We start from the raw sequence: 26,067 nt of genomic DNA on the forward strand, positions 1-26,067 counted from the left end.
GTGGTAGAAAATGAAGTCCAGAGGTGATTGGGGTTGGATCAGATTATGCAGAACCTTAGAAGCCATGGTAAGGACTTTGAATTCTGTTAAGAAGAAAAAGCGGGAAGCTGTTGGAGGATTTTGAATAGGGAAGTCACAATCTAATTTACATCTTAAGATATAAACACATAAAATATATTTAAAAATCCATAAGTTTCTAATAATAGTAACAAGCTATTTGGTCACAATTAGAGGATGCTAGTGAACAAATTTATTTTTCTGAAAGCTAGTAAAGAAAGGGCAAGGATAAACCATGTGTACTGCCTTTCCAATATGAACTGTACTATTGGGTAACCAAAGAGTAGAGGAGGAGAAATTCTCTTTATAGAATTATTCCAGCTAATGTATGAAGAAGGAATGATAGAAATATATATATTTGCATTTTATAATCTTTTGTTAATTTTCCATGTAGTTTTCCTAATATCAGAGAAAAATAAAAAAAGAAAAAAACAACCAGATAGTAGATGTATTCTGCTGGAAGAACATACCACTAACCATGAAGTCGTTTTGTAAAAAAAAGAATTCAAAGCTGAAATTAACCAAACTTCTAAACCCAACTACTATTATAAAGGCAGCACAGAGAATGGAGGGACATGATGAGACACCATGAGGATGCAGTCACCAAAATTTATGTCTGTGGGAAATACTAGACCGAATGACTCACCTTTTTCAAAAAAAAAGAATTAGAGATGGAAAGGTAACCTATAGATGGAAAGAGACTGATCTCACAATGTGGACAGTCAAACAAACTATTTTAAAAATTAGATTTCTGTGATATTTGATTTTAAGGAATTATTGTTAATATTTTGATGAGATAATGATTCTGTGGTTATGTTTCTAAGTCCATATCTTTTAGAGGTACTTAATGAAATGCTTATAGAGGCAACAATGGAATGTCTGATTTGCTTCAGTTTAAGGTGAGGATGGGTGGATGAGAGGTCTAGATAGGAAACAAGATTGGCCAGGAATAGATCACTGATCACACTACATATTCATTCTTCATGCTGTCTATTTTGTATATTAATAAAGTTTTTCATGATAAAAGGTTAAAAGAAGTCACTCTGGCTATTACGTAGAAAGTAGACTGTGGGGGCCAGAGAGGAAGCAATTGGAAGGGGCTGTTGTAGCCAGCCAAGTAAAAGATGAGGGTGGTCTGGACTAGGTACTCATGGCAGAAATGAGAAGAGCTTGGTTTTAGGATTTAGGGGGAATGTGGATCCAACCAGACCTGATGGATTGGACACAAGATGAGAAGTGAAGAGGAGAGAAAAAAGATGACAAGTGAATTCAGTCCTGTGTTCCAGTGATAAGTCCATGGGCTAGAGACTTCTCCTCCTTTCCAAAAAGTATAATCACTTCTGTACTCCACAGAATACTCAAGCAAACAAGGAGCTGATTCGATGTGCCATCCTTTCTCGGATTATTTTTGGGGACCATCACTGGAAATGTGCACAAGCTCTGACCAACCTAGCTTACGGCTACTTGACACTGAGAGGTACTTGGTTTCCCCAGCTGGGTTTGGGTGGCCAGCCTCTGAAGGCTAAACTGAGGCCTCACAACCTCAGTGAGGATAGACATGACTAGGAGGGCTCCTTCTTTCCCCTAGCTCACACATTATCAGGAAGGAAAGTCCATGGATGAGGGAGACAGTGTGGCAAGGATCTTAGTAGTAAAGATAATAATGATGATGACAGTTATTGAGTATTTAGCATGTGCCAACCTAGTCTCATTCATCCTCACAATATTCCATGGAGGGAGGTACTATTATTATCCTCAGCTTATGGATGAGGACCCTGGGGCACAGCGGGCAAAGGACAGTATCAGGGATTCCAGCCAGAAGACAACAGGGGAAGGACAGGCAGGGATGTACACTTAGCATCAGGGACGCAGACCCAATAATGGGACTTGAATTCAAAGGTAGAAGTCAAGTTCCTGGAAGGTTTGGCTTAGCGAAAGGTAGGGCCCTCATCCTAGAGAAATGGTACTTCTGGAAGGTACTCTAGTTTAAGAGAGTAAGACAGGAATCTGTTTGCTAAAACTGAACCCAAGTGAAAGTTCCATGAGAGTAGAAAGTTTGTAGTAGAAGCTGAATAAATATTGGGTGATACACTGAGGCTAGAGCACATTTCTGGAACCAGGGACATAGCCAGCTCAAGACTCTCTGTTCCTTGCCCAGCCATGTCCCCCTGTGTGGACAGAGTACATTTCTACCATGGAACTCATTGTACTGTGCTCATATATGCTTTAAATGCTTCTGCCTCTGACACAGAAGCTCTCTCAGGGCACGAACTGGTCTCATTGGATCTAGAACAGTCCCTTGTACACAATATGGATGGTATATTACTGCTTAAGAAGTGAGCCGCTGGCCTAGGGATTGTTCAAGTACCTCTGGGACCTCAGTCTGAAGTGGGGCCTAACTTGTAATACAAATTAAATGCTTTATGGGCTTAAGTGATTTGAAGGCTACAGGAAAAGGGAAGCAATATACTTGGGCCATAATGAGGCTAGATATCAGAAAGCAAAGCTTCTGAAAAAATTAAAATTCAGTTCACTTCTCAGTTATTGATCTCAGAATATATTCTCCTTCTTAGGGCTCTTTTGGCACTTTTACACCTATTTGTTTTTAATGCAACTTTAGATTCATTTATTGATGTGGCAAGATCATGAGTAGCTGAGATCACAGCATTAGGACAGTGATGCTGTGGGTCACAGTGGGGGCACAGTGAGGCCCTTTTATGCTTTAAGAACGCATGTGTTGTGTTCTGAAATAAGGTGCCATGGCTAGAGAGAGGAGAATGTCTTTATGTACTGGCAGAGTAGGCAGCCACCTCTAGGAGTTTTGAGAGTCACCAGGAAGAATCTTCCCCTAGTGGGGTTCCATGCTTCCTTACTTGGAATCTCTCTATTCCCATCAGACTGATTTTCTCAGAAACTTACTGTCTTCATGATAAGAGTCAAATTTAGGGATTTACTACTTCAGTATTTATGGAGTTATTGTTATAAGCCTGGTGGCACTTGCCCTCAGTGCTGGGGATACATAAATGAATATTGCTCGTCCCTATGCTCTAGGAACATACAGGGGTCTTAGGATAGGTACCATTCTGAGGCAGGAACAAAATTCTGGAGAGTGCAAATGAGGCAGTTCAGTGTTTTTGCCATTGAGGAAAGTCAGGGAAGGCTGCAGAGAGAAAGTGATATTTGTCCTGTCTTTGAAGAATGAGAATAGTTTTATCAAGTAGACTTTTTTATTTTTTATATTTTTATTTTTGTAGAGATAAGGTCTTTCTATGTTGCCCAGGCCGATCTCAAACTCCTGGCCTCAAGCGATCCTCCCACCTCAGCCTCCCAAAGTGCTGGGATTATAGGTGTGAGTCATGGCACCTAGTCCCTGAGTAGATTTTGAGGGGAGAAGTAGAGAGTACAAAGTCGGTCCTTTATACATGTTGATCTAAAGCATAGGAAGTGAGAGGATGGCATTCTGTACAAAACTCCTTACACAGAATATTGTAGCTTCTATGAAGATCCTGGGGATTAAGGTAGGATAGAAGACACCTTTGGACAGATAGCTCATGCTTGGAAATGGGACTGAAAAGGTAAGTTGAGCCCAGATATCAGGGAGTTTGGACAGTTATTAAAAGGTTTGAAGTGAGGTGGTAATAATCAAGTTTGTGTTATAAAATGAGAGACTCCAGTATGGGTTGGACTGGTAGAGAAAGAAGAGGCGAAAACCACTTAGGCCGTTATCCTGCCCAGATGAGAGTCAATGAGGGCATTGGCTATGGCAGTTGGAATGCAGAAAAGATAACCTAAAATGCAGAATTGGTGACATTTAGTGCCCCATTCAGTATGGAGTGGGAAGGACAAGGAAGAATTGAAGTTGAAGCAGGCATGACCTGGACAATTAGCTGAAATCGAGAATGAAAGGGAAAGACCAAGTGGTGGGGTGTATTAGTCTGTTTTCATGCTGCTAATAAAACATACTCAAGGCTGGGTAATTTATAAAGAAAAAGAGGTTTATGGATTCACAGTTGCACATGGCTTATGAGGCCTCACAATCATGATGGAAGGCCAAGGAGGAGCAAAGGCACATCTAACATGGCAGCTGGCAAGAGGTCATACAGAGGAACTGCCATTTATAAAACCATCAGATCTGGTGAGATTTACTCACTATCACAAGAACAGCATGGGAAAGCCCTGCCCCTGTGATTGAATTACCTCCCACTGGGTCCCTCCCATGACACATGGGGATTATGGGAGCTACAATTCATGATGAGATTTGGGTAAGGACACCACTAAACCGCTATGAAGGAAGGGGGAAGAAGCTACTGAGTTTGGTTTCTGACAGGCTGAATCACATCTGTGTTGAAATGTTCAGTAGGCAACTGAAAGCAGGTCTAGAGCTCAGGAAAGATGTTAGTTTGGGAGAGATAAGCACACAGCAGCAAGCTGAGGCCATAGGAGTGGAGGAGCTTGATCAGAAGTAGTGTGTAGTAGTTGGGTGTAGTGGCTCATATGTGTAATCCCAGTACTTTGGGAGGCTGAGGTGAGTGGATCACTTGAGGTCAGGAGTTTGAGACCAACTTGGTCAACATGGTGAAACCCCATCTCTGCAAAATACAAAAATTAGCCAAGTGTAGTGGCGCATGCCTGTAGTCCTAGCTACTCAGGAGGCTGAGGCAGGAGAATTGCTTGAACCAGGAGGTGGAGGTGGCAGTGAGCCGAGATCGTGCTACTGCACTCCAGCCTGGGTGACAGAGCAAGACTCTGTCTCAGAAAAAAAAAAAAAAAAAAAGGAGTAGTGTGTAGAAAGAGAGGGGAAGAGAATAGAGAACTGAAGACTGGAGAGCAAGAGCTTTAGGAATGGGTAGGATAAAGGGGGGCCAGCAAAGAAAATAGAAGACTCAGGAGGAGCTGTGTCATGGAAGCCAAGAGAGGAGAAAGGGTTTTAAAAAGAAGTGCAACAGTGGTTTCAACAGTTCAGATGGTAGAGGAAGGTCAAATAAGGTAAAGGCTGAGGAGAGACCTATGGATTTGGCAGTTGGTAGGTCATTGCAACTTGGTTTGGTAGACACAAGTATATTCCTTGGGCCTTGGGAGAGCCCAGATTCACAGAGACTAGCTAAGAGTCTTTCACTGGAATTCAAGCTTGAGGTGATGAACTTGAACTGAAGAGGAAGGCATTTGAGAGGGAGATTTCTCTGAAACTAGGCAAGGCCAGATGCTGCCCTGTCTGTCTTGCCTTGAAGATAACTAGGGTAGGTCTAGAAGGAGGTTGGCCTAGATCTTCTGAAATCAACCCCTTCCATAATGAGCCACAAACTGCCTTTGAGTTTTACTTTTCCAATTAGATTCCAAGTTAAGTCAAGATAAGTGAACAGGTTGTACCACAAAAGATGGTGATAAAACCTTTCCTCCCTAACTGACAGTTTTTCCTGCTGCATGAATAGAGAACTACGTTGGGGCAATAAGTTGGAGGAGACACAAGTTTTCCTGTACAAGAGACTTTTTTTGTTTGTTTCTCCTAGATGGGAAAAGCAGCTTGCTGGTCAGATGAAGTGTCCATGTGATGTAATGGAGTCTAGACTTGAACCCAGATTTTCTGATACCAGCCTAGATTTTTTTTTTAGAATAGGTTGTGACTGTAAGCTTTCTTTGAGAATAGCCCAGTGCCTCTTATTTCAGTCATATTTTGGTTTGTTCACTTAAGCTTTTATTTCAGTTTTTTCACTTCAGCTTTTTTAGTGTCTTTTTAGTGTCTGGTCCATGGAGTAAGTAAGGCTTTGAAAAATGGCAGATCTTCAAGAGAGATGAAGTGCTTGCTGAGCTCCACACAGTGTGGTTGTCATTCATCCTCTAACTGCTTTAAAGTGGACGGAATATATAAGCTGGCCTCCTGTGTAGGCAGATGTGTGTGTCTGTGTGCGTTCATGCCTCACTGCACCCATGCATGTTTTATAGTCATCAGCCCTGCTTTGCTCATTTCACTCTGGGCCTTCTCCAGCAGCCAAAAGGCTGATTTCTCTCAATAAACAGTCATTCAGTGAGTACTTAGTGAGAAACCTGTATATGTGAAATGCCATGAAGAACACTGTGGGAAATGTAATGAAAAGAAGCCCTCAAAGGTTTTACAACTTAGTGTGGAAGGTGAACTACCTAGGGACATAACTATGAGGGAAGGCATTATAAGGTAAATGCCATGTAATTGATTTAAATAATGGGTTTCAGGAAGGTTGGGTGAAATCATTTCTGGCTGAGTTGATAGATTCAAGGGGGAGGTGGATTCAAGGGTTGTAAAAAAGGAGTAGGGTTTGGGTAGGTGGAAGAAGGGGTGGGCATTTCTGTTGAAAAGGATGATGTGGGCCAAGGCATTAGGAAGGAAAGTGCCACGTCTGTGGAGACGGCAGTAAGCAGCCTTGCCTGGCTAAGGTTAGGACTGGTAAGATGAACCTGGAAAGGAGAAGGGTACATTGGGCAGGCCATGGTGTGGTTTTAAATACAGGCTAAGGAATTTGTAATTTATTTGGTAGGCAAAGAGCACTAGTGGAGATTTTCCAGCAGGATGATAAAAATGTCAAAGTGTACTTTTGGCAAGGATAATCCAGCAGTGATGGAATGGAGGCCATCTCAGTCATCTGAGTCTAAAACTAGGCTGCCAGAGAGAATGGGTGAGAAGGTAAGGATTCAAGAGTCTACGAAAGACAGATACATTTATTTTTAAACCAGAAACCCGCTTCTGGGAATCTGTCCTAAATACACACTGATAACATGGACAAGATTATTCTTTGCAGCATCATTCATAATAGTAAAAGACGGGAAACAAGCAAGTATCCATCAACAGGAAACTAGTATATACACACAGAGGGAAATATGGAATTTTAAAAAAGAACATGAGGAATCTCTATATCCTTCTAGGGAAAGATCTCTTTAGGGAAAAGAGAATGCACAATGCAGTACAGTATTTATAATACGCCTCTTTTTGTGTAAGAAAGAGGGAGTAAGAAATGAGAATGTAGGCTTATTTTTACATAAAAAACACCGAATAGTACACAAGAATGAAACAAAAAATGTTACTTAGATGGTGGTTGGGGACAAAGGGAACAGGATTGGAAGTGAGACCTCTCAGTGTTTACTTTTTCATATACTTTTTAACTTTTCAACTATAGAAATGTGTTACCTATTCAGAAATGATTATTAAAAGACAGAGACCATTAAGGAGCAGTTGGCAGGACTTGGTGTTCGATTTAGGGTTGAGTGACAGTGAGGCCCAAAGATGACCGTGATGTTTTGGGCCCCTGAAATTGCCATTTTCAGAGAGAAGTAGGTCAGAAAGGAAGTGGACTAGGAGAGGAATGCTGAGTCCAGTTTTTTATGTATAGATTTTGAAATTGCGATAGAGAATCCACAAGTTGAGAATCGCTAATCTGAAAATCTGAAATCCAAAATGTTCCAAAATCTAAAACTTTTTGAGTGCTGATGTGTCGCTTAAAGGAAATGCTCATTGGAACATTTTGGATTTCAGATTTTCAGATTTTAGAGATGTTCGACTGGTTATCTGCAAATAATCAAAAAATGCCCCCCATCCAGAAAAAAAATCTGAAATCTGTAACACTTCTGGTCCCAAGCATTTTGGATAAGGGATACTCAACCTGTAATACATTTTCACTTGTGCTGGAAATTTGGGATCAGAACTTGGGAGGAGAGAAGGAAAGGCATAAGCATGGAGGAATATTTGAGACCAGAACTAAAGAGGGGAAATGGTAAATTATAAGCACGGAAGCTAAGGTTGAAGTAATAGGAGTTGATAAAACTTGCAAGAAGGAAAGAGAGAAGTGGAAGAAACAGAAAAACTTGGAAAATGGACACATTAATGGTAGAGAACAAAGGACCTTGATAAAGAGTTAGCAAATAATCAATTACAGAAGGTTTATAAAGGAGAAGCAGGTTGGTGCAGTACCTAGGGAGCCAAACAGCTAAGGGTGTCTGATGCTGCAGTGAAATGCAGACTGAAAAACTGCAGTTGGATTCATTTATTAGGATGTTTTTGAGGGGACCTCAGAAGAACAGTTTCCCCGTAATGGTTGGAGGAGAAGCCAGATCCCAGGGAGGAAGGGAAGCAATAGGGACCAGTAGGCTAGTGAAGATGATTTTACAAGAGAAGGAGATGCAGGAAGATTTTAGCAAAGAGGAAGGAACCAGTTAGAAGAGAGGGTTTAAAGATTTTTTTAATGGAGTAATTGATGGAATGGGATTCACAGGAGAATGTGAGGCTTTTGCAAGCAGAGTGTATAAAAGTTGGTTGGCTTGTTAAACAGAACAATTGACACTAGAAGTGGACCTCTATGGCCCACTGCCCTGATGATGATCCTAATAAGCCTATTTATCCAGCAGCAGAGAAAGGGCAGGCAGAGATCACCAGGGTAGTTTGGTAACTAGTGGTGCACTGTTTTCAAGTGTTCAGGAAGGAAAATATGGTAACGTGGGCAAGCAGTTTTCTGAAATTCTGCTTATTAATGAAACAGTAATTTAGTCAGTCTATTATTACTGGGAATCTTTCAGGTATTGGGGCTATGTTATAAATGTTGCAAGATCCAGCAAAAGAAGCCTAAGTCATGAGCTCTGCCTTCTTTGTCTAGTTGGTTGAAATAAAGACACAAAAACTGGTACAGAAACAACAGAGAATGATAAAAACCAGGTAATCTGACCCACAAGAAGCCTGATACCTACCTGAAGTGAGTCTGCATTTGAGAATGCAAGCCTTTTACAAAGATTCTGTAAACAGCACTATGAAAAATGTTCAAAATAAGTACAAATGTAGTAAATTACTCAATGAGAGAAATGGACGTTGGTAATAATAATAATAATGGCTAATATTTCTTCAAACTCACTTCATTTAGGCACTATTTAATCCTTTTTTTATATTAAATTAATCCTTGCAACAACTCTGCAAGATATATTTTCAGTACCATTTTGTAGGTGAATAAACAGGCACACATAGATTAAGTAACTTTTTCAAGTCATAAGGATGTTCAAGTCATAATGACTAAACCAGAATTTGTACCTGGAGAGTGTGACTCTAGACCCTGCTCTTTTAATCACCATGCCACAGTAACTGCTTAAATATAGATGATGATCAAAGGTGACTGCTCTCTGGTGACAATAACAACCTCCAAAGATTGGGTAGCTCTGAGGAGATTTTCTCTGGTCTGAGTCAGTGTAGCAGACATCAATGATAGAATCCCAACCCATACTAAAGCAAAATGATTGATATGTTTGTTGGGCAATCTTTGGACTCATTTTGCCATCTCATCAATATTTCCTTGTAATTTCTGAATCTTGGGCTCCAGAAGCAGGCCTTGCTGCCCCTCTGCCTTGTACCTTGAAAACTGCTGCACTGTCAGTGCAGATAGAACGGTGTTATCCTTGGCTTGGGAAGGCAGATACAGAGAAGTGACTTGGTCTGTGAAGCATCCTTCATGGATATATACAATAATCTTATACACAGTGTTCTTTTTATATGAAAGAGGATTTAGACTTAATAAACATAAATTCATTTCAAAGTGTTACTGATACTGAATTCATAGTACTTTTGTCAATACGATTTTTTTCAAGTATCATGGTCTATGAAAATAATTATCACAAGTGGAGGAAGCCATGTGGGTTTTTTTAAATATAAAAAGAGCTCTTTCATACTTGAAAAGGTTGGAAAACATTTGTCTAGAGCAGTGGTCTCCAAACTCAAGAGACAGCTCCCTTATCACTAAAAGAAACTTGAGCAAACAATCAATTACTTTTTATATGTGTATTTTAAATAGATTGTGTACAACAGTATTGATGTGTTATGTAATATAAATAGTAATAAAATAGGAAAAGGCTTCAGATTAAAAAAAAATAGAGAAGTTTTGATTTCCTCCTCACACTCTTATGGCATATTGCATACCCATAGAGTTCATGCATTCCACTTTGGAGATCAGAGTGGATTCTGGGAAGGTGAAAGAAGTTTTTCCCCTTTAGGGCTTAAACTATAATAAATTGTTTTAAATCAAGATCCTTGTTCAGTTTGCTTAAGTCCCTTGTGGCTCAGCTTTTCCATCAGAAGTCCCACAATGTGGGGCCTAGTCGTGTGAAAGCAAGGAACCGTATGATTAATTCGCTGCTGAGCAGAGAGGGAAATTATTCCTCCTGGGAATTGCACAACCAGCATGGGATACTTTGCAGGGAGGGTGCAGGCTTGCAAAGCCTCAGGGACTGCCTCAGAACAACTTTCTTGAGTGGTAGTTGTTTTATTTGACATTCACAAGCCCAGAAGGAGTGTCTGCTGATTTGGGGTGGTTTTCAGTAGCTCCTCCAGTTTCACCTTTCTTCTTCCTAAGGACCCAGGGAACTGTCTTGAGTTTGGTTTTTACAGTCCTTAATGACACATTCCCAATGGCCCACCTACTTGTGGAAAATGACCTGTTTGGTCAAAACACTTTCTCAGTTTTCTACTTTATTTTCTTGGTCTAAAGTAGCAATCTCAGCTTCCAGTATTCGAAGCAGAGTTTTCTGTGAGCTAACTAATGATGCTGTCTTCTTCCTCCAGACCTGTGAAGACTCCTTGTTATGTAACAGATCTAATTCCCCCTCCTCATCTTGGCATCTACTAAGGTCCGAGCCTGTCCACTCCAAAGTTCAGGTGTTGCCACTGTGATAGCATCAAGAAGTGGGGCCTTTCAGAGGTGATTAGGCTATGAGGGCTTCTCCCTCATAAACGGGATTAAGGCCCTTATAAAAGAGGCTTTTTGTGGTGTTTGGTTCTTTTTTTCTTCCTCTTTTCATCATATGTGAACACAGCAAGAGGTCGCTCACAAGAAACTGGTGTCTTCATCTTAGACTTTTCAGCCTCCAGAACTGTGAGAAATTTCTGTTCTTTATAGATTACCTGGTCTCAGGTATTCTGTTACAGCAGCACATACAAATTAAGACATCATCCAAGATGCTTTACATATTCAATGCATAGCTTATACGTTTTTCTTTTTTTCTTTTTTCTTTTTTCCATTGAGACGGAGTCTCACTCTGTTGCCCAGGCTGGAGTACAGTAGTGCGATCTTGGCTCACTGTAAGCTCCGCCTCCCAGGTTCATGCCATTCTCCTGCCTCAGCCTCGGGGGTAGCTGGCACTACAGGTGCCCGCCACCACACCCAGCTAATTTTTTTTTTTTTAGTAGAGACAGGGTTTCACCGTGTTAGCCGGGATGGTCTCGATCTCCTGACCTCGTGATCCACCCGCCTTGGCCTCCCAAAGTGCTGGGAGGCACTTTACAGTTATGAGCCACCGCGCCCGGCCTGTTTATATGTTTTTCAATTCAGAGTTTCCTTTCAGTCATCTTTCTACCTTCCCTAACAATCCTGTATCCACCTAACCTCATCCCCCAGTGCGGCACACATACATACACATGCTTGCTTATTCTATCTTCAAGGCCTCAAGCTATTTAATCCAAGAGGAAATCCCTCCTTGTATCAGTCAAAATCCAATCCACTCTTGAAAAACAATCTGAGTCCTACTTCTTCTGTAAAGATTTTACTAACTATGTGTTTCTCCAAGTGTGGTCCTCAGCCAGCCTTGCATTAATACCAAGATTAGTTCTTACAAATGAGAACCCTTGGTTACCGTCTGAAACATGGTTGCTTGTTTTAAATGTGTATTCTTGGTTCTTATCCGAGAACCTGTGAGCTGTAACTACTGGAAGTGTAGTACAGGAATCTGCATTTTAATAGGGTGTTTATAATGCACAGTGCAATTTGAAGGCCACCCTTAACTTAGGGCACAACCCTCTCTTTCATCAGAGTCCATTTTTCTCTTCAGTAGAGACCAATAGAACAGGTATTTCTGAGTATTCTGCAGAGACTTCTTGGCTCTGGGTCACTTTTATTTATTTTTATTTTTGCAGTTTTTAATGAAAGGTGTATATAGGGATACTTTACCCCTGCATCTTCTCAAATATTTCTTCCTCCTATCTACTATTTTTCTTTCCTACTAGGTGAGATTTGACTTTCTGCTCAAGGATCTTTTTCTGTTCTTTTCCAGTTTTAGCCTAGTGATAGCTGCCTTGCTGGGGTCAATGCCCACATGGATAGTTGTGCCATTAGCCTTTTCCCACTGCACCCTGTCAGTATATGCCTTTTTTTTTTTTTTTTTTTTTTTTTTTTCTGAAACAGTCTCGCTCTGTTGCCAGGCTGGAGTGCAGTGGCGTGATCTCGGCTCACTGCAACCTTCACCTCCTGTATTCAAGTGATTCCCCTGCCTCAGCCTCCCTAGTAGCTGGGACTACAGGTGCACACCACAACGCCCAGCTAATTTTTGTATTTTTAGTAGAGATGGAGTTTCACCATGTTGGCCAGGATAGTCTCCATCTCCTGACCTTGTGATTCGCCCCCCTTGGCCTCCCAAAGTGCTGGGATTACAGGCGTGAGCCACCGCGCCCAGCCGGATGCCATATTTCTTCTGGTAAACCTGGATTACTTTGCCAGTTTGCTGACCTTTATAGTGTCCTTGCACAATCTGAACTTCATTATCCTTTTTGGGGGCCATGGATCAAGCATTGTACTTTTGTCTCAGCTGTTTGGAAAGGGGAAGACATAATCTTCTTGTGAATTTGGGAAGGTGCATTTGAAATGCTTTTTTATGGTTCTTGCTTTGGTCAGAAGTCACAAAAGAATTGAACTTCATTTTGACACTGCTGCTTAGACAATGGTGGCAAAAGGGAAAAGGGACCTGGGTCAGTCACCTTTAGAACTCTCCCAGGGAAGACCGTGTTCCCTTTCATTGCTATAACTAATTCAGGAGGTGCACTTAGAACACATGAGGGCCCAGGTATCAAAGACAGACTTTTAAATTTATCCTTATTGCTATTGACTTGCACCCATTCTGTGAAACTAGGCTTCAGGAGCCAAAGGCAGTTTGCTGAGTAGGACTGGGGCTGGTGGTGTGAAGTGAGGATTAGGGGCACAGTGTCCTACTTGGCAGGGGTGAGTATGTTTACCAGCCCCTAGGAACTTGCAGAGAGAGGGCTGAAAGTGAACCCTACCTGTTGTTTTCAGTCTTCCCAAGTCTACCTCTGTTGACTAGACAAAGAGCAGCTCGTGTAAGTGCCCGGGAACATCAGCAAAACACAAGGGGAAAAAATGAGATTTGGGGCTGCCCTTTCACCCTTCATGCAATGCATATTTGAGAGGAACCTGGTGCTAAATCATTAGATGACCTGCTTCTGGCTTAGGGTTTTGTATGTAGCAGAGCAGCTCCCTCCCTGCAGTCTATGGAAAGTCAGCCCTGGGCACAAGTTTTGTATTTTTAAATATTAAAAAAAAAAAAAAAAAGAAAAGATAAAACCAGGGGAAAAATGCCACCAGTTCTGTCTACCTAGGGTCTGGCCTTGCCTTTGTCTTCCGAGTTTGGGGCCTCATTGCATTTAGCAATTGCAATCTTTTTATGTGTGTTATGTGACCAGTTAGTATCACCAGATTCATCTTAGATTGAAAAAAAAAAAAAATCCCCAGATGGAAGTAATTGCATTCATAAGCCCTTGTATTTACAGAATGGCTTTTCCAGAATGCTCAATGCACAGCATTCTATGGCATAACCTACTTTGTTCCTGGACTATCTCCATGTGTTTGATAAGGGGCAGCTTCTATAATTATTATTGTTGTTCAACAATTGGAGGATGGAGAAGCTTTGTGGGTTGAAAAGGTCACATGGCATTAGTGGCAGGTAGGACCAGAAATAGGATACTCACCTTCCATTCCTGTCTCTACCTTGAGTTCCAAACTGAGGTCTGAAGGCTAATGTTGAGAGGGCTGAATAAGAACCACTTGTGGTGCAGATTAAAATTAGAGATCCCTGGACCCCACTTCTCTGGAGATTCCCCACTCAGTAGGTCTTGGGTGGGGCCCAGGAATCTGTATTCTTTACAAGCATTTCCAATAATTCTGATTCACAGCCAGATTTAGGAACCAATGCTATAAACCATGTGACAACTACACTGCCCACTTTATCCCCTCCCAGGAATGTTTTTGACTGAAGCATGCCTTTTTAATGTCTGTTTTCTTGCTACCCACCCTCTAACTCCCCCAGGCCTCCCAGTTCAGGCCAAGAAACATGCTGTGTCGGCCAAGAATACACTGTTGACCTGGAAGGCAAATACGACCTCAGATAAGGAGAAAGAGGAAATCCTGGAAGCTCTGGTCATGCTGTACTACACTCTGGGGGTGGCCTGGCTCCTGCAGAACCGATATCCTTCCCTTCCCAGCTGTGTTTAGTGTTCGGGGCCACAGGCCACACATGCTAGATGGGTCATCTCATACAGGAGGGTGGGAAATGGAACCAAGGCCTTGTAGATCTGTTCCAACATTGAGACCCTCCACAAGCCTCTCCTCTCCATCTAGAAGGGTGTGTATTCTCTTCCTGTGTCTATTCATATAAACTCTGAGTTGGGCCATGGAAGAGATTTCACTAGTGACATATCACCTAGCCAGTCAAAGGTTTTCTGAGTCTGTTCTGCTCTTCATTGAGCACCCAAGAAAATCAGTATTAGCAATGAGGTTGCGGGTGGTGGTAGTGGTGGTGTAGGGATGGAGAGAATGGGCGATAATTTAAAGCACAATTTGGCAAACTAGGCTGCACATTGTAATCCCCTGGGGAGCTTTAAGAATTTCTGCTGTCTGTTCCTACCCCAAAGATTTTGACTGAGAGGCTCTGAGGTACATCTGTTCATTGAAATTTTTAAAAGCCCTCCAGAGATTGTAATTTGCAGCCCAAAACCACTGATTTAACTGATTCTCGATCATTTTAGTTTTTTGAAATGCTCTTGCGGATACTGCCCATGAGGCTGGAGGCCAAGCAAAATAGACAAAACAAGTAGTTCTGCAAACCCCCAGAGGGGGACTGTTATATGTGCCTTTCCTCAGAACTGGAGATTTTGACAGCCTTTTGTACCATCTCCACTGGAAAGATGTTAAGGGCATTTGATGTTCACAAATCATCATGAGCACTCCATGAGCCCATGTGTCCCCAGTCTCCTCTCCACACATCCGCCTCTCTACTTTTTTGGTCCCAATGTTCAACTTGCAAAATCTGATATGTGGCCTTCCTCTGTTATACTCTTAGCAGGGGGCTATTGAAAATGTGGGAAATAGAAGCATGTTTGGGAATTAAAGGGATTTTTTTGCTTTTCTGCTGTTTGCCTCTGGCCCAAAACCTGCTTTGCTTGGACCTTCTAAATGACCCAGAAAGTTCCTTTCAGAGTAATTAGTCTCTTTTTACCATTCACAGGAATAGGCTTGGGAAAAATGAATAACTATTGTCACGCAGTAGATGCCTCTCAAGGAAATCGAGTGTAATTTACAGTTTCCGTTCACTCCTGCAAACCCTTCCTACTCTAGTCTTGGATTCCGGCAACCACCACAGGAAACCCAAGCCCCTGTTCCTTTTCTAAAGAATTCTTCCTTCTTGACAGCATAATACATGGAAAATAAAGAACATAGCTAAGTTTTAATATTGCTTCATTTTTCCAAGAGCCCCTTTTGTTTCCTTATCACCTGCTGTCCCTGTGCAGTGGATGTTAGTTTGAGTGCTTGGCATTTTCCTTGACTGTTTCACTGGCAGAGAAGCCTATTTCAACCTGCAGAAGGCAGAGAGAAACATGAAGGAGCTGAAAGAATTATATGAAGGAGGCATTTGTGAACTACAAGTCTCTGAGAAAGACCTAACACTTGCTTTGGGCAGGTAAGATCTGGGCTTGGAGAAGCTGAGGATTTTATGAATGAGGCCTGGAATTACATGATATTAGGGAGAAAAATATTTAGAGCAAAAAACCCCAGAAACTCAAATGATAATAAAACAGGCTCATATTTACCAAACGCATACACTGTGCTTTTTGTGTACTGCCCCATGTAATCCTCACAACAGCTATTGAGGTAGTTGGTATGACCATTATTTTATTAAAGGGGGGCGGTCAAGGAGACTGAAGCCGAGGTTAAACAAATTGTCCAAGATAATATAGCTTGTAAATGTTGGATCTGTAATCTGAACTCACTAACTCTTAGTCTTCCTTACACTTGCCTCTCATGCTCACTCTAATATATTTTTTTCTGAATTGCCACCTATTTTTGTCATTACATGTGACATTTTAGATGAAGAAACACTTAATGAAGACAATTAACTGGAAGCTGTGAAAGCCATGCACAGCATGTGCATTTTTAAGAAAAGTGCTGTTCCATATGAAAACAAAGTTCATGGAATTTGTTTAAGACAGAACAAGATTTAACTGTCTTGCTGTTGAGTTAGGGATCCTCCGAGAATCAAAATATTTAGAAATGAATGTGGGCCCATCAGATTGTTAGAAGAAAAAGAATAAAGAGTTTACTGTTCCCTAGATTTTTCAAATATCTTTACATCCTTGAAAGCAATCTGTTTCCAGAACTGTAAGCACTTGGCACAGTAGGGTGTATGACTGAATGGTAAGTAAATGAAATACATGCATCATGTCTGCCTCCTCTAAACAACCATGAATCTAGAAGTCAAATGGGAAATGGGGAGATGTTGGAATGTCCAGAACTAAATCAAACTATGGACTTAAGTCCATAGGGCAATAAATTACAGTCTGGTGAATGTCTACTCCTGTCACATAAGGCCTAAAGTTTTTCTGCTTTATGTGAAAGATAGCCTTACTCCTTTTTCAGAAAAACTCTGGTGCTCATTTTGTTTATCCATTCTCCAGTATTTATTGAATACCTTTTTTATGCATGTCCTGTTCTAAGTGTTAGAGTGCCTACTAAGTATAACTACATACTGGACACTGTTCTAAGTGCTTTACATAATTTATTTCACTTAGTCCTCATGACAGCCAATGAGGGTAGGTATTTCTATCATTTTCATTTAGATAGCTTTTCACTCTGTCACTCAGGCTGGAGTGCAGGGTGCAATCAGAACTCACTGAAACCTCGAACTCCCGGGCTCAGCCTCCTCCATAGCTGAGGCCACAGGCAAGACACCACCACACCTGGCTTACACATATATTTTTAATTCAACTTAGGAATACAAATATTGGAGTGAGGAGGAAGGAATATTGATTGTGTATCTACTACATGTTAGGTGATTTTACACTGAATATTATTCTTCACAACACACTTGCAGTATAAACTCAATTGTTTTATTTAGAAGGAAATGTAGGCTCATAGAGTTTGATAAAGCTAATAACTACCAGAACCAGCTTTGAACTACCCATGCTCTCATTTTGTCTTGCTGTCTCTGGAAAAATAAACCTCAATGAGATACTGTTTTATCCTCATTTAAAAAAATTATATTCCCAACTTTGTTGTGGAAAATTTTGAAAATATAGACAGGTATAAAGAACAAATAAGCCAACTGTGATACCACCACACAGACATAACTGCTGTGAACATTTTGGACAGATATATGTGGATATCGATAACTATATCTCTATGTGGATCACATTTTCAGTGCAGTTTTATATATTTTTTCTTTTAGCACAATTTTAATATCTCCCCATATCTGTCTAAAAAGAAAACATGACTTTTAATGTCTCTGAGGTATTTTATTTATCATATGCTATAATTTATTTAATCACTCTCTTTGGGGAATATTTACATTTTTTTTCTATCCTCTCTCATTTTAAACTGAGGAGGAATTGGCCAAATTAAATGGAACAAAACAAAGCAAAAACTTTCTTTGGCCTGAAAGAGAACCAGAGGTAATAAAATTTTATTTTGATTTTAGAAAGTCTATGTTTATGGGTAAATTATCCCATCTTGTGAATTCCTGGAAGCCATTTTTTCCATTTGCCTTTTTAAAAAATTAGACAACAGCACGACATAGTAATGGGTTTAATGAGTAGTCAGTGAAATCTGATGGATAAAATGCAGGATAATTGGAGTTTATTTACAACAAGGCTGGATTTTTGAGCCAGCTACCAAGATGATGGGCCTACGAAGGCCAAATTCTCTAATTCTTGGAATCAGTTCCTTTTGTGTCTGCAAAGTAAGTGGCCTCTCTGTGAGTTTCTACTTTCATCCCTTTTCTTGCAGAGCCTCCTTGGCCATCCACAGATTGAACCTAGCACTGACATACTTTGAAAAGGCAATTGGCGATGTTATTGCTGCCAAGGGTGACAGGACGTCAGATCTGATCAGCCTGTATGAGGAAACTGCTCAGATCGAGCAGCTAAGGAGGAACCACAACCAGGCCATCCAGTACTTGCAGCAGGTCAGTGGGTTGGCCAGAGCCCAGGCTGGGTTGCCTTGTTTGGCCCCAGGCCTGGTTCTCAGGGCCGGGGAAGCATGGGCTTCTCAGAAGAACAAGGGCTGGAATTGATTCTGTTTTAACCCTGACTTGCCTCCAGATCCACCTAAGAGCCCTTGATCAAACCTTAAATGACCAGGCCAGAGAACACTGACTCAGGTGGGTGAATGTGCTGTGTCATTGGCTGTGCAGACAGCACTTCCCCTTCCCAGGCACCCACTCTCATCTCTGTTGGTGCTGGGAAATAGAAGCAAAATGTGAGTCTACTCCAAGGAAAAAAGATACGGGGACAACCAAACTTACATCTTCAGCAAAAACAAAGGGCCTTTTTAAATGAAAAATCATGATATTTTAGGGTAATGCTGTCATTTGTACTTTAAACTAGTCTAGCTGATTATATTTCCAAACCTAAGGTTAAACTAACAAAAGGGTGTTTCACTTGGAGGTAACTAACTTGACAAATGCCCAGGGGAAAACAAAACAAAACGTAGGAAGGAATGTTGAGTCTATCATATGGTAACAGTTTAGGGTACTTTTATGTATCATGTAGTCGAAGCTGCTAAATTCACCTTTTCTCTCTCCAAAGGAGAATGCTGCCCATGGCTTCAAGCATCTCCCACAGTGACAAACAGATCAAAATACTGGATATCCTGTATCACAGAAAAGGTGCATGCATTCTAACAGTATACCTGAAAACAGATTCGGAAGAAAAGGCATTGCAAACAATCTGACAATCTACGATTATAAATATCACACTGGAGAGATGTCAGAGAACGCTGCTGTGAAGGCAGGGAGTCCACTGCTTACAGAAAAAGCCAGTCTGGTTTTTGTGTTCAAGACTTTCTTAAAGCAGTGGTCAGATCAGAATGAATAAAACAACAAATATCAAATATTTTGGTTTCCCAAAAGCACCAAAAGATAAGAGTTAAAACTTACGGAATGCTTTTTCTAAGTGCCCTAGAGGATATATTGATTCATTTAATCTGTACAGTAGCTCTATGAAGTAGGTACCATTATTGTTTTATCTCATTTTAAGGATGAGAAAACTGAAGCCCAAAGAGTTTTAGCTAACTCAGCTGACACTGTATAGCTAACAGATAGTAAAGCAGGGATTTGAACTCCAAATCTGACCATACACCTGTACTCATAACAGCTCTGCCCTGTGTCTCAGCTCCAAAGTCTTCTCTGATAATCCCTCAGCTCTTTGAAACAATTTGGCCTGTGAAATATTAAGCACAGGTGGTTCTTTTGTGGCTGGTGGGTGTGGACTCAATGTTTTTCTCTTTCTCTTTTCCAAGTGTTACTCCTTCCATTTTAGCACAAATAATATAAAATCTAACACTTTTTTAGTGCTTACTATATGCTGGGTGGTGTTCTAACCACTTTACATATATTAACCATTAATTTATTTAATATTTACAACAAGTTTTTGTAACAAGTACTATTCCAGTTATCCCTGATTTACATTTATAAGAATGCCTTCGAGACTGGAGTTCAGTCTAGTGAGACTGAGCTAAGGTTATGACTTTATTTTTGCTATAAAATCTAATAAAAATTATACTAGCTAACATTTATTGAGAACTTACAATGTGATGAGTACTGTGCCCTGTGCTTTGCATACACCATCTCACTTAATCTTTCCCAAACCCTAAACAGTGGGAATTATATATTCCTTCTACGAATGAAGGTGACATTACTTGCACAAGACTCATAGCTAGGAAGTGGCGGAGCTGGGACTCAAACTCACCTCTCATCTAAATCCACAGTGAACACTGTCATTTGGGTGCTTACCTTGTCATGACTTTCTTTATTCCAGGCTCATTCTATCTGTGTTTCTTTGTTCACTGAAGTCAGCCCCAAAACTGCAGAAACGAGTGCGTTACTGGCCAAAGCTTATGCCATGTCTGGAGAGGCCCAGCACAGGGGTAGGTAAAAGAGGTAGCACATTGGCAAATCGTCTATCTACTATTCTAATTAGCTATTTATTCCTGTAATGGAAAGATTAGGTGAGTCGCAATCTCATACAAAATCAATTACACATTAATTTAAACCTGATAATATACCTCCACATTTGTTGGAATGTCAGAAACAAATAAATCATCTGATTTCCACATTGTTGGAATGTCAGAAACAAATAAATCATCTGATTTCTGTATCCTTTATTTATTTTGCATCTCAGCAAGATTCATCTTCTTAACTAGTAGATATCACACACACTGTGAAAGTGGCTGTGCAGTATCAGTTGATGAGGAAATCCAGTGATAAATGGGTAAAGCATTGGTTCCCCATCTCCTCCTCCACTTTCAGTCTCCTTGACTCTTTTCCTCTGGTTTGCAAGAGAGAATGTTTGTTAGCAGCATTTTCTTGACCTATATTCAATAGTTAGATACTGGGGGTTACAGAGAAAGCCAACTGATTAATTTATGCTTCAACAATAGTTCTTTGTCTGGCAAGGTCATCTTTTTGAAAGTGGGTGTCTTTGGGAGAGACACAAATGAACCAGTGAGGGAGGACAATGTATCATTCTCTGCTGGCTTGATCAGATTAATGGACACTGATGGATTCAGTGGCCTGTCAGGAGGAATTTAGGCTTCATGAAGAATGTAATTTGATCATTTTAAAACTGTCTGTTTTCTTTGCTTATAAAAATAACCTTTTTGTGTATGTTATTTTCCAGTTAGAGAGATGGACAGAATTATAGAGAAAGCTTTGCATCCTACTTTTTTCAATGCTTGTATTCCCCATTCATTAAACATTTTTTCTTTTAATTATTCTTTTAATTATTTTTTAAGCATAAATATCCATTGAAGACTTCCTGATTCTTTGTTTTTCAGCTAGTCATCTTTCTCCTTTTAAGATTTCCTCGTCTATATTCACAGTATATATTCTCCATATATATTTGAGCTTTTTAAAAGTAGTCTTTGTGGTTATAAGAAATTTAGTCTGTGAATATGTACAAATTTTAGCTTTTTTTTAAAGTGAGAAAAAAAAACTTTTATGTTTATAGAGTTGAGAGATTTCAAGGCCACTTCATCCTTTTCTTATATACTAATTTTTAACTTTAAAAATATAGATTTTTATATCATTCACTAAATTCCAGGTGGACTAACATTTTATGCATCAAAACTAAAAGTGTAAATTAATGAGAAGAAAATATAGTACTGGAATACAAATACTAAAATTAAAAATTGGAGGAAAGAACTTTTCTAAGCACACAAAGACATACCATAAAAGAAGAGTTTGAAATTAGGATAGCTAAAATGGTTTTGGAAAAGCATACAGTTGGAGGAATCATAGTACCTGATTTTAAGATTTACTATAAAGCATTAATCAAGAGACTGTGGTATATTGGTGAAGGGACAGACACAGAGATCAGAGTCATTGGAACACAGTGGAGTACAGGTCTAAAGTTTCTATCTGTCACAAAGTACCATAAATGAAAGTAAAAACAATGTAGTCAAGATGAACAACCTGGATGGACCCGTAACTATTTCTTTTTAATAAATTTGTAGTTAATCTTTTAAGAAAGACATCTCCAGGCCCAGATGATTTCACTGGGGAATTCTATGTAACATCTAAAGAAGGAATAACACACAATTCTACATAATCTGTCTCAGAAAACAGAAGAGGAGAAAACACTTGCTAATTTTATGAGGCCAGCATTACCCTGATATCAAAACTGGGCAAAGACATTATAAGAAAAAAACAAGACAACTATAGATCAAGACCTTTCATGGGTGTAGATGAAAAAAGCAACAAAATATATAGCAATATATAAATAACATACCATGATCAAATTAGATCTGGTGTGTTTAGGGTGGTATGGTCATAGACCACTGTGATCAGTGAAGTTTTTTTCTTGAGGATGTCACACCGGTTTAATATTCAAATTTCAGTCAGTGTACCTCTACCATATTAACAGTCCAGTCATGGAAAGCGCCTGATTTTATCAGTTGTTGCAGAAAAAGCGTGTGACAATATTCAACATCCATTCATGATGGAAGGAACTTCCTTAATCTGATAAAAGGCATTTACAAAAAACCCTACAGTTAATTTCATGCTTAGTGGTGAAAGACTGAGTACTTTACCCCTCAAGATCAAGAACAAGGCAAGGATGTTCACTCTCATTGCTCCTATTCAGCATAGTACTTGAAGTCCAGCAAATGCAAGAAGGCAAGAAAAATAAAATAGTCCCTATTTGCAGTCAAAATGATTGTCTCTGTAGAAAATGCCAAATAATCTACAAAAATCCTAGAACTAATATGTTTAAGTTTAGCAAGGTCACAGGATACCAGGTCAATGCACAAAACTTAATTGTATTTCTATATAGTAGCAACGAACAACTGGAAACAAAAATTTTTTAAAAATCACAATAGCCCCATCCCTACAAATGAAATATTTAGTATAAATCTATCAAAATATATACAGTATTTATGTGCTGAAAACTACAAAACTGATGAAAGAAATTAAAGATGACCTAAATAAATAGATATACTATGTATGGATTGGAAGAAAATATAGTAAAGATATCAGTCTTCCAAGATTGATCTGCAGATTTAACATAATTATAATTAAAATCCCAACAGAAGCATTTGTAAATATAGACAAGCTGACTCTAAAGTTTGTGTGAAAAAGCAAAGAAATTAGTATAGCTAAAATGGTTTTGGAAAAGTATATAGTTGGAGGAATCATAGTACCTGATTTTAAGATTTACTATCAAGCAGTAATCAAGAGAATGTGGTATATTGGTGAAGGGACAGACAAAGAGATCAGAGTCATTGGAACACAGTGGAGTACAGAAATAGACCCATATAATTATGGCCAATTAATTTTTGATAAATGTGCAAAAGTAATTCAATATGGAAAGGACAGTCTTTAAAACAAATAATACTGGAACAACTGGATACCACATGCCAAAAAAAAAAAATTAGACTCTTGCTCATGCCGTACACAAACATTAATAATGGATCATTGTCCTAAATGTAAGAGCTAAAATTTATATTTACATAGAAAAAAATAGGCTTTAAAAAAGTACCAAGGCCTGGATAAAAAATAAATACAAAGGCCAAGATGAGAAGATCACTTGAAGCCAGGAATTTTGAGGCTCCATCTCTACAAAATAAAGAAAAGCTGGGTGTAGTAGCACGTGCCTATGGTCCTAGCTACTCAGGAGGTTGAAATGGGAGGATTGCTTGAGTTAAGGGTTCAAGTCTGCAGTGAACTATAAGCCTGCCACTGCACTCTAGCCTGGGCAACACAGTAAGACCCTGTCTCTAAAAATAATAAATAAGGCCAAAATTCATGTGGAAAAAGTTTCAATCATACTAGTAATTAAAAAATAAAAGCAAAGTTACTGTTTTTGTCTACCAAATTGTCAAAATTTTAAAAAATGATAACACCAGGATTGATGAGATTTGATAAAAACTCTGGAGAGCAATTTGGCAGGATGTCACATATCTTAAAATGGTATGTATCTTTAAAAATGCAAGATCAGAATTTCACCCATCCTATGTGAAAATTTTAAAAGTTTAAAAATATAAATTTGCAGTTGGCAAATTATGGGTAAATGGGTATGTTTATTCATTACTAGTAGGAGTGAGTGTCAATTGATATTAAATTTGGAGACTAATTTGATAATATCTAGTAAAATTTAAAGCAAACATGAATAAAGATGTTCACTGTGTCACTAGTTGTAACTGTAAAAAAAACCCAAATATTTATCGATAAGTAAAAGGAAAATTTGGTGTATTCACTACATGGAATTTTGTAGTTGTTAAAAGGACTGGACTTGGGCCGTGCGCAGTGGCTCACGCCTGTAATCCCAGCACTTTGGGAGGCCGAGGCAGGTGTTTCACCTCAGATCAGAAGTTTGAGACCATACTGGCCAACATGGTGAAACCCCGTTTCTACTAAAAATACAAAAATTAGCCGGGCTTGGTGGCGTGCGCCTGTAATCCCAGCTACTCGGGAGGCTGAGACAGGAGACTTACTTGAGCCCAGAAGGCGGAAGTTGCAGTAAGCCGAGATCCCGCCATTCCACTCCAGCCTGGGCCAGTCTCCGTCTCAAGAAAAAAAAAAAAAAAAAAAGCCAGGCGAGGTGGCTCACACCTGTAATCCCAGCACTTTGGGAGGCCAAGGCGGGCGGTTCACGAGGTCAGGAGATCGAGACCATCCTGGCTAACATAGTGAAACCCCATCTCTACTGAAAAATACAAAAATAAAAATAAAAAAATTAGCTGGGCATGGTGGCGGGCGCCTGTAGTCTCAGCTACTCAGGAGGCTGAGGCAGGAGAATGGCGTGAACTCGGGAGGCGGAGCTTGCAGTGAGCTGAGATCGCACCACTGCACTCCAGCCTGGACGACAGAGAGAGACTATGTCTCAAAAAATTTTTTTAAAAAAAGGACCGGACTATACCTGTAGATATCAAGGTTAATTTTTAAAAAGTATTAAGGAAAAACAGCTGCATTTTTAGGACACACAAAATAATACTATTGTTTATAGTTACATTTAGGTAAACATTAAACTACAAAGTAAGATTTCATCAAAATGTAAACAGACACTAGACACTGACTTTGTGAAGAGGTCTGTAAATCATATCCACACATACAGTCACACAAACTGAATAAAACGATCATAAACAACTATTTGATAGTGCTGGAAGCAGATAAAGAGAACAAATTGCAAAGCATTTATTTTGAAAAAACTGCTGGAGCTTTGAGAAAAGAGAAAATCTGTGGCCATCCTGCCTGGGGCTGCTTCCATCCACTGCCCCAGATAGGTCCATGAGAATTGCAATGTTATCGCCATGGGCTGCACAGGAGAACCGGCAGCTTTGCTGGCATTGGAGGCAGACTTAATATAATGAAAGGGATAAAAACCCACAGGTTTATCAGATAAACGGGGCAAACTCTGGAGGAAATGAAAAGAGGAAAGTCTGCATGTTGACACTATCCTGAAGTTGCTGTCCTGGTTGGTTGGTGTGAGTGGCATCAGAAATTTTAATGGGGAGACCACAGAAGGGCTAAATGAGCTCTCCCCACATCCCTGGATACCCACAAAACTATATATACATCTGCAGGAGATACTTGGGAGCCTAATAAAGAGTAACAACCAAAGAAGACTTGAAATATGGGAGAGCTTGGAATGCATTTTCGTCTACATGCAGATCAATTGACAGGATGGGCGACTAATAGGCTGAAGGTATTTAAGCACAACCTCTGCCCAGATCAGTGGGTCAACACTAAGTTCACAGGAGTGAACCCCAGAAATCCAGATTAAAAATAATAAGCACTAAAATCTGAGCAAAAACTTCTGGTTTCTGTTCTGGTATATCAGGAGTTTGGAAGTCATCACTTCATCCAAACAAGTAAAAAGCAAAATGCAAAATTAACTCCTTTTAGATCTGTCATAGAGAACTGAGGTCACATGGCAAACCAGTGCCCCACATATTGGAGAGATAGCAAAATAAAGAGAATCACAATGTACCAGAGTGGAAATATATCTCCACAGGAACCGTACCATGACTTTCCTTAAAGAAATGCTAAAAGAAGTTCTTCAGAGCAAAGGAAAATGATACAGAAATCCATAGGCACATAAGGAAAGGAAGTGCACTGGAGAAGAAATGTGATCATAAAATAAAAACCTCATTTTTCCTATTCTTAATCTAACAAATAAGTTTGTTCAAAATCATAGCAACAGTGTATTTAATTATGAATTCTCATGTAAATGAATGACAA

At 39.8% G+C, this 26,067-nt stretch overlaps 1 protein-coding gene across 1 annotated transcript in view; it reads left to right on the plus strand.

Moving 5' to 3' along the window:
* The window catches only part of TTC23L (tetratricopeptide repeat domain 23 like), a 60,656-nt gene that overhangs the window by 9,165 nt on the left and 25,424 nt on the right, over positions 1-26,067 (plus strand). The window contains exons 4-8 of the mRNA XM_030927620.1: positions 1,411-1,534; positions 14,146-14,302; positions 15,670-15,795; positions 18,117-18,294; positions 20,147-20,255. Coding sequence (XP_030783480.1) covers positions 1,411-1,534; positions 14,146-14,302; positions 15,670-15,795; positions 18,117-18,294; positions 20,147-20,255 — 694 coding nt within the window. The remainder of the gene's footprint in view (positions 1-1,410; positions 1,535-14,145; positions 14,303-15,669; positions 15,796-18,116; positions 18,295-20,146; positions 20,256-26,067) is intronic.

Source organism: Rhinopithecus roxellana, chromosome 3 (assembly GCF_007565055.1).
Source record: "Rhinopithecus roxellana isolate Shanxi Qingling chromosome 3, ASM756505v1, whole genome shotgun sequence".
Taxonomy (NCBI): Eukaryota; Metazoa; Chordata; class Mammalia; order Primates; family Cercopithecidae; genus Rhinopithecus; species Rhinopithecus roxellana.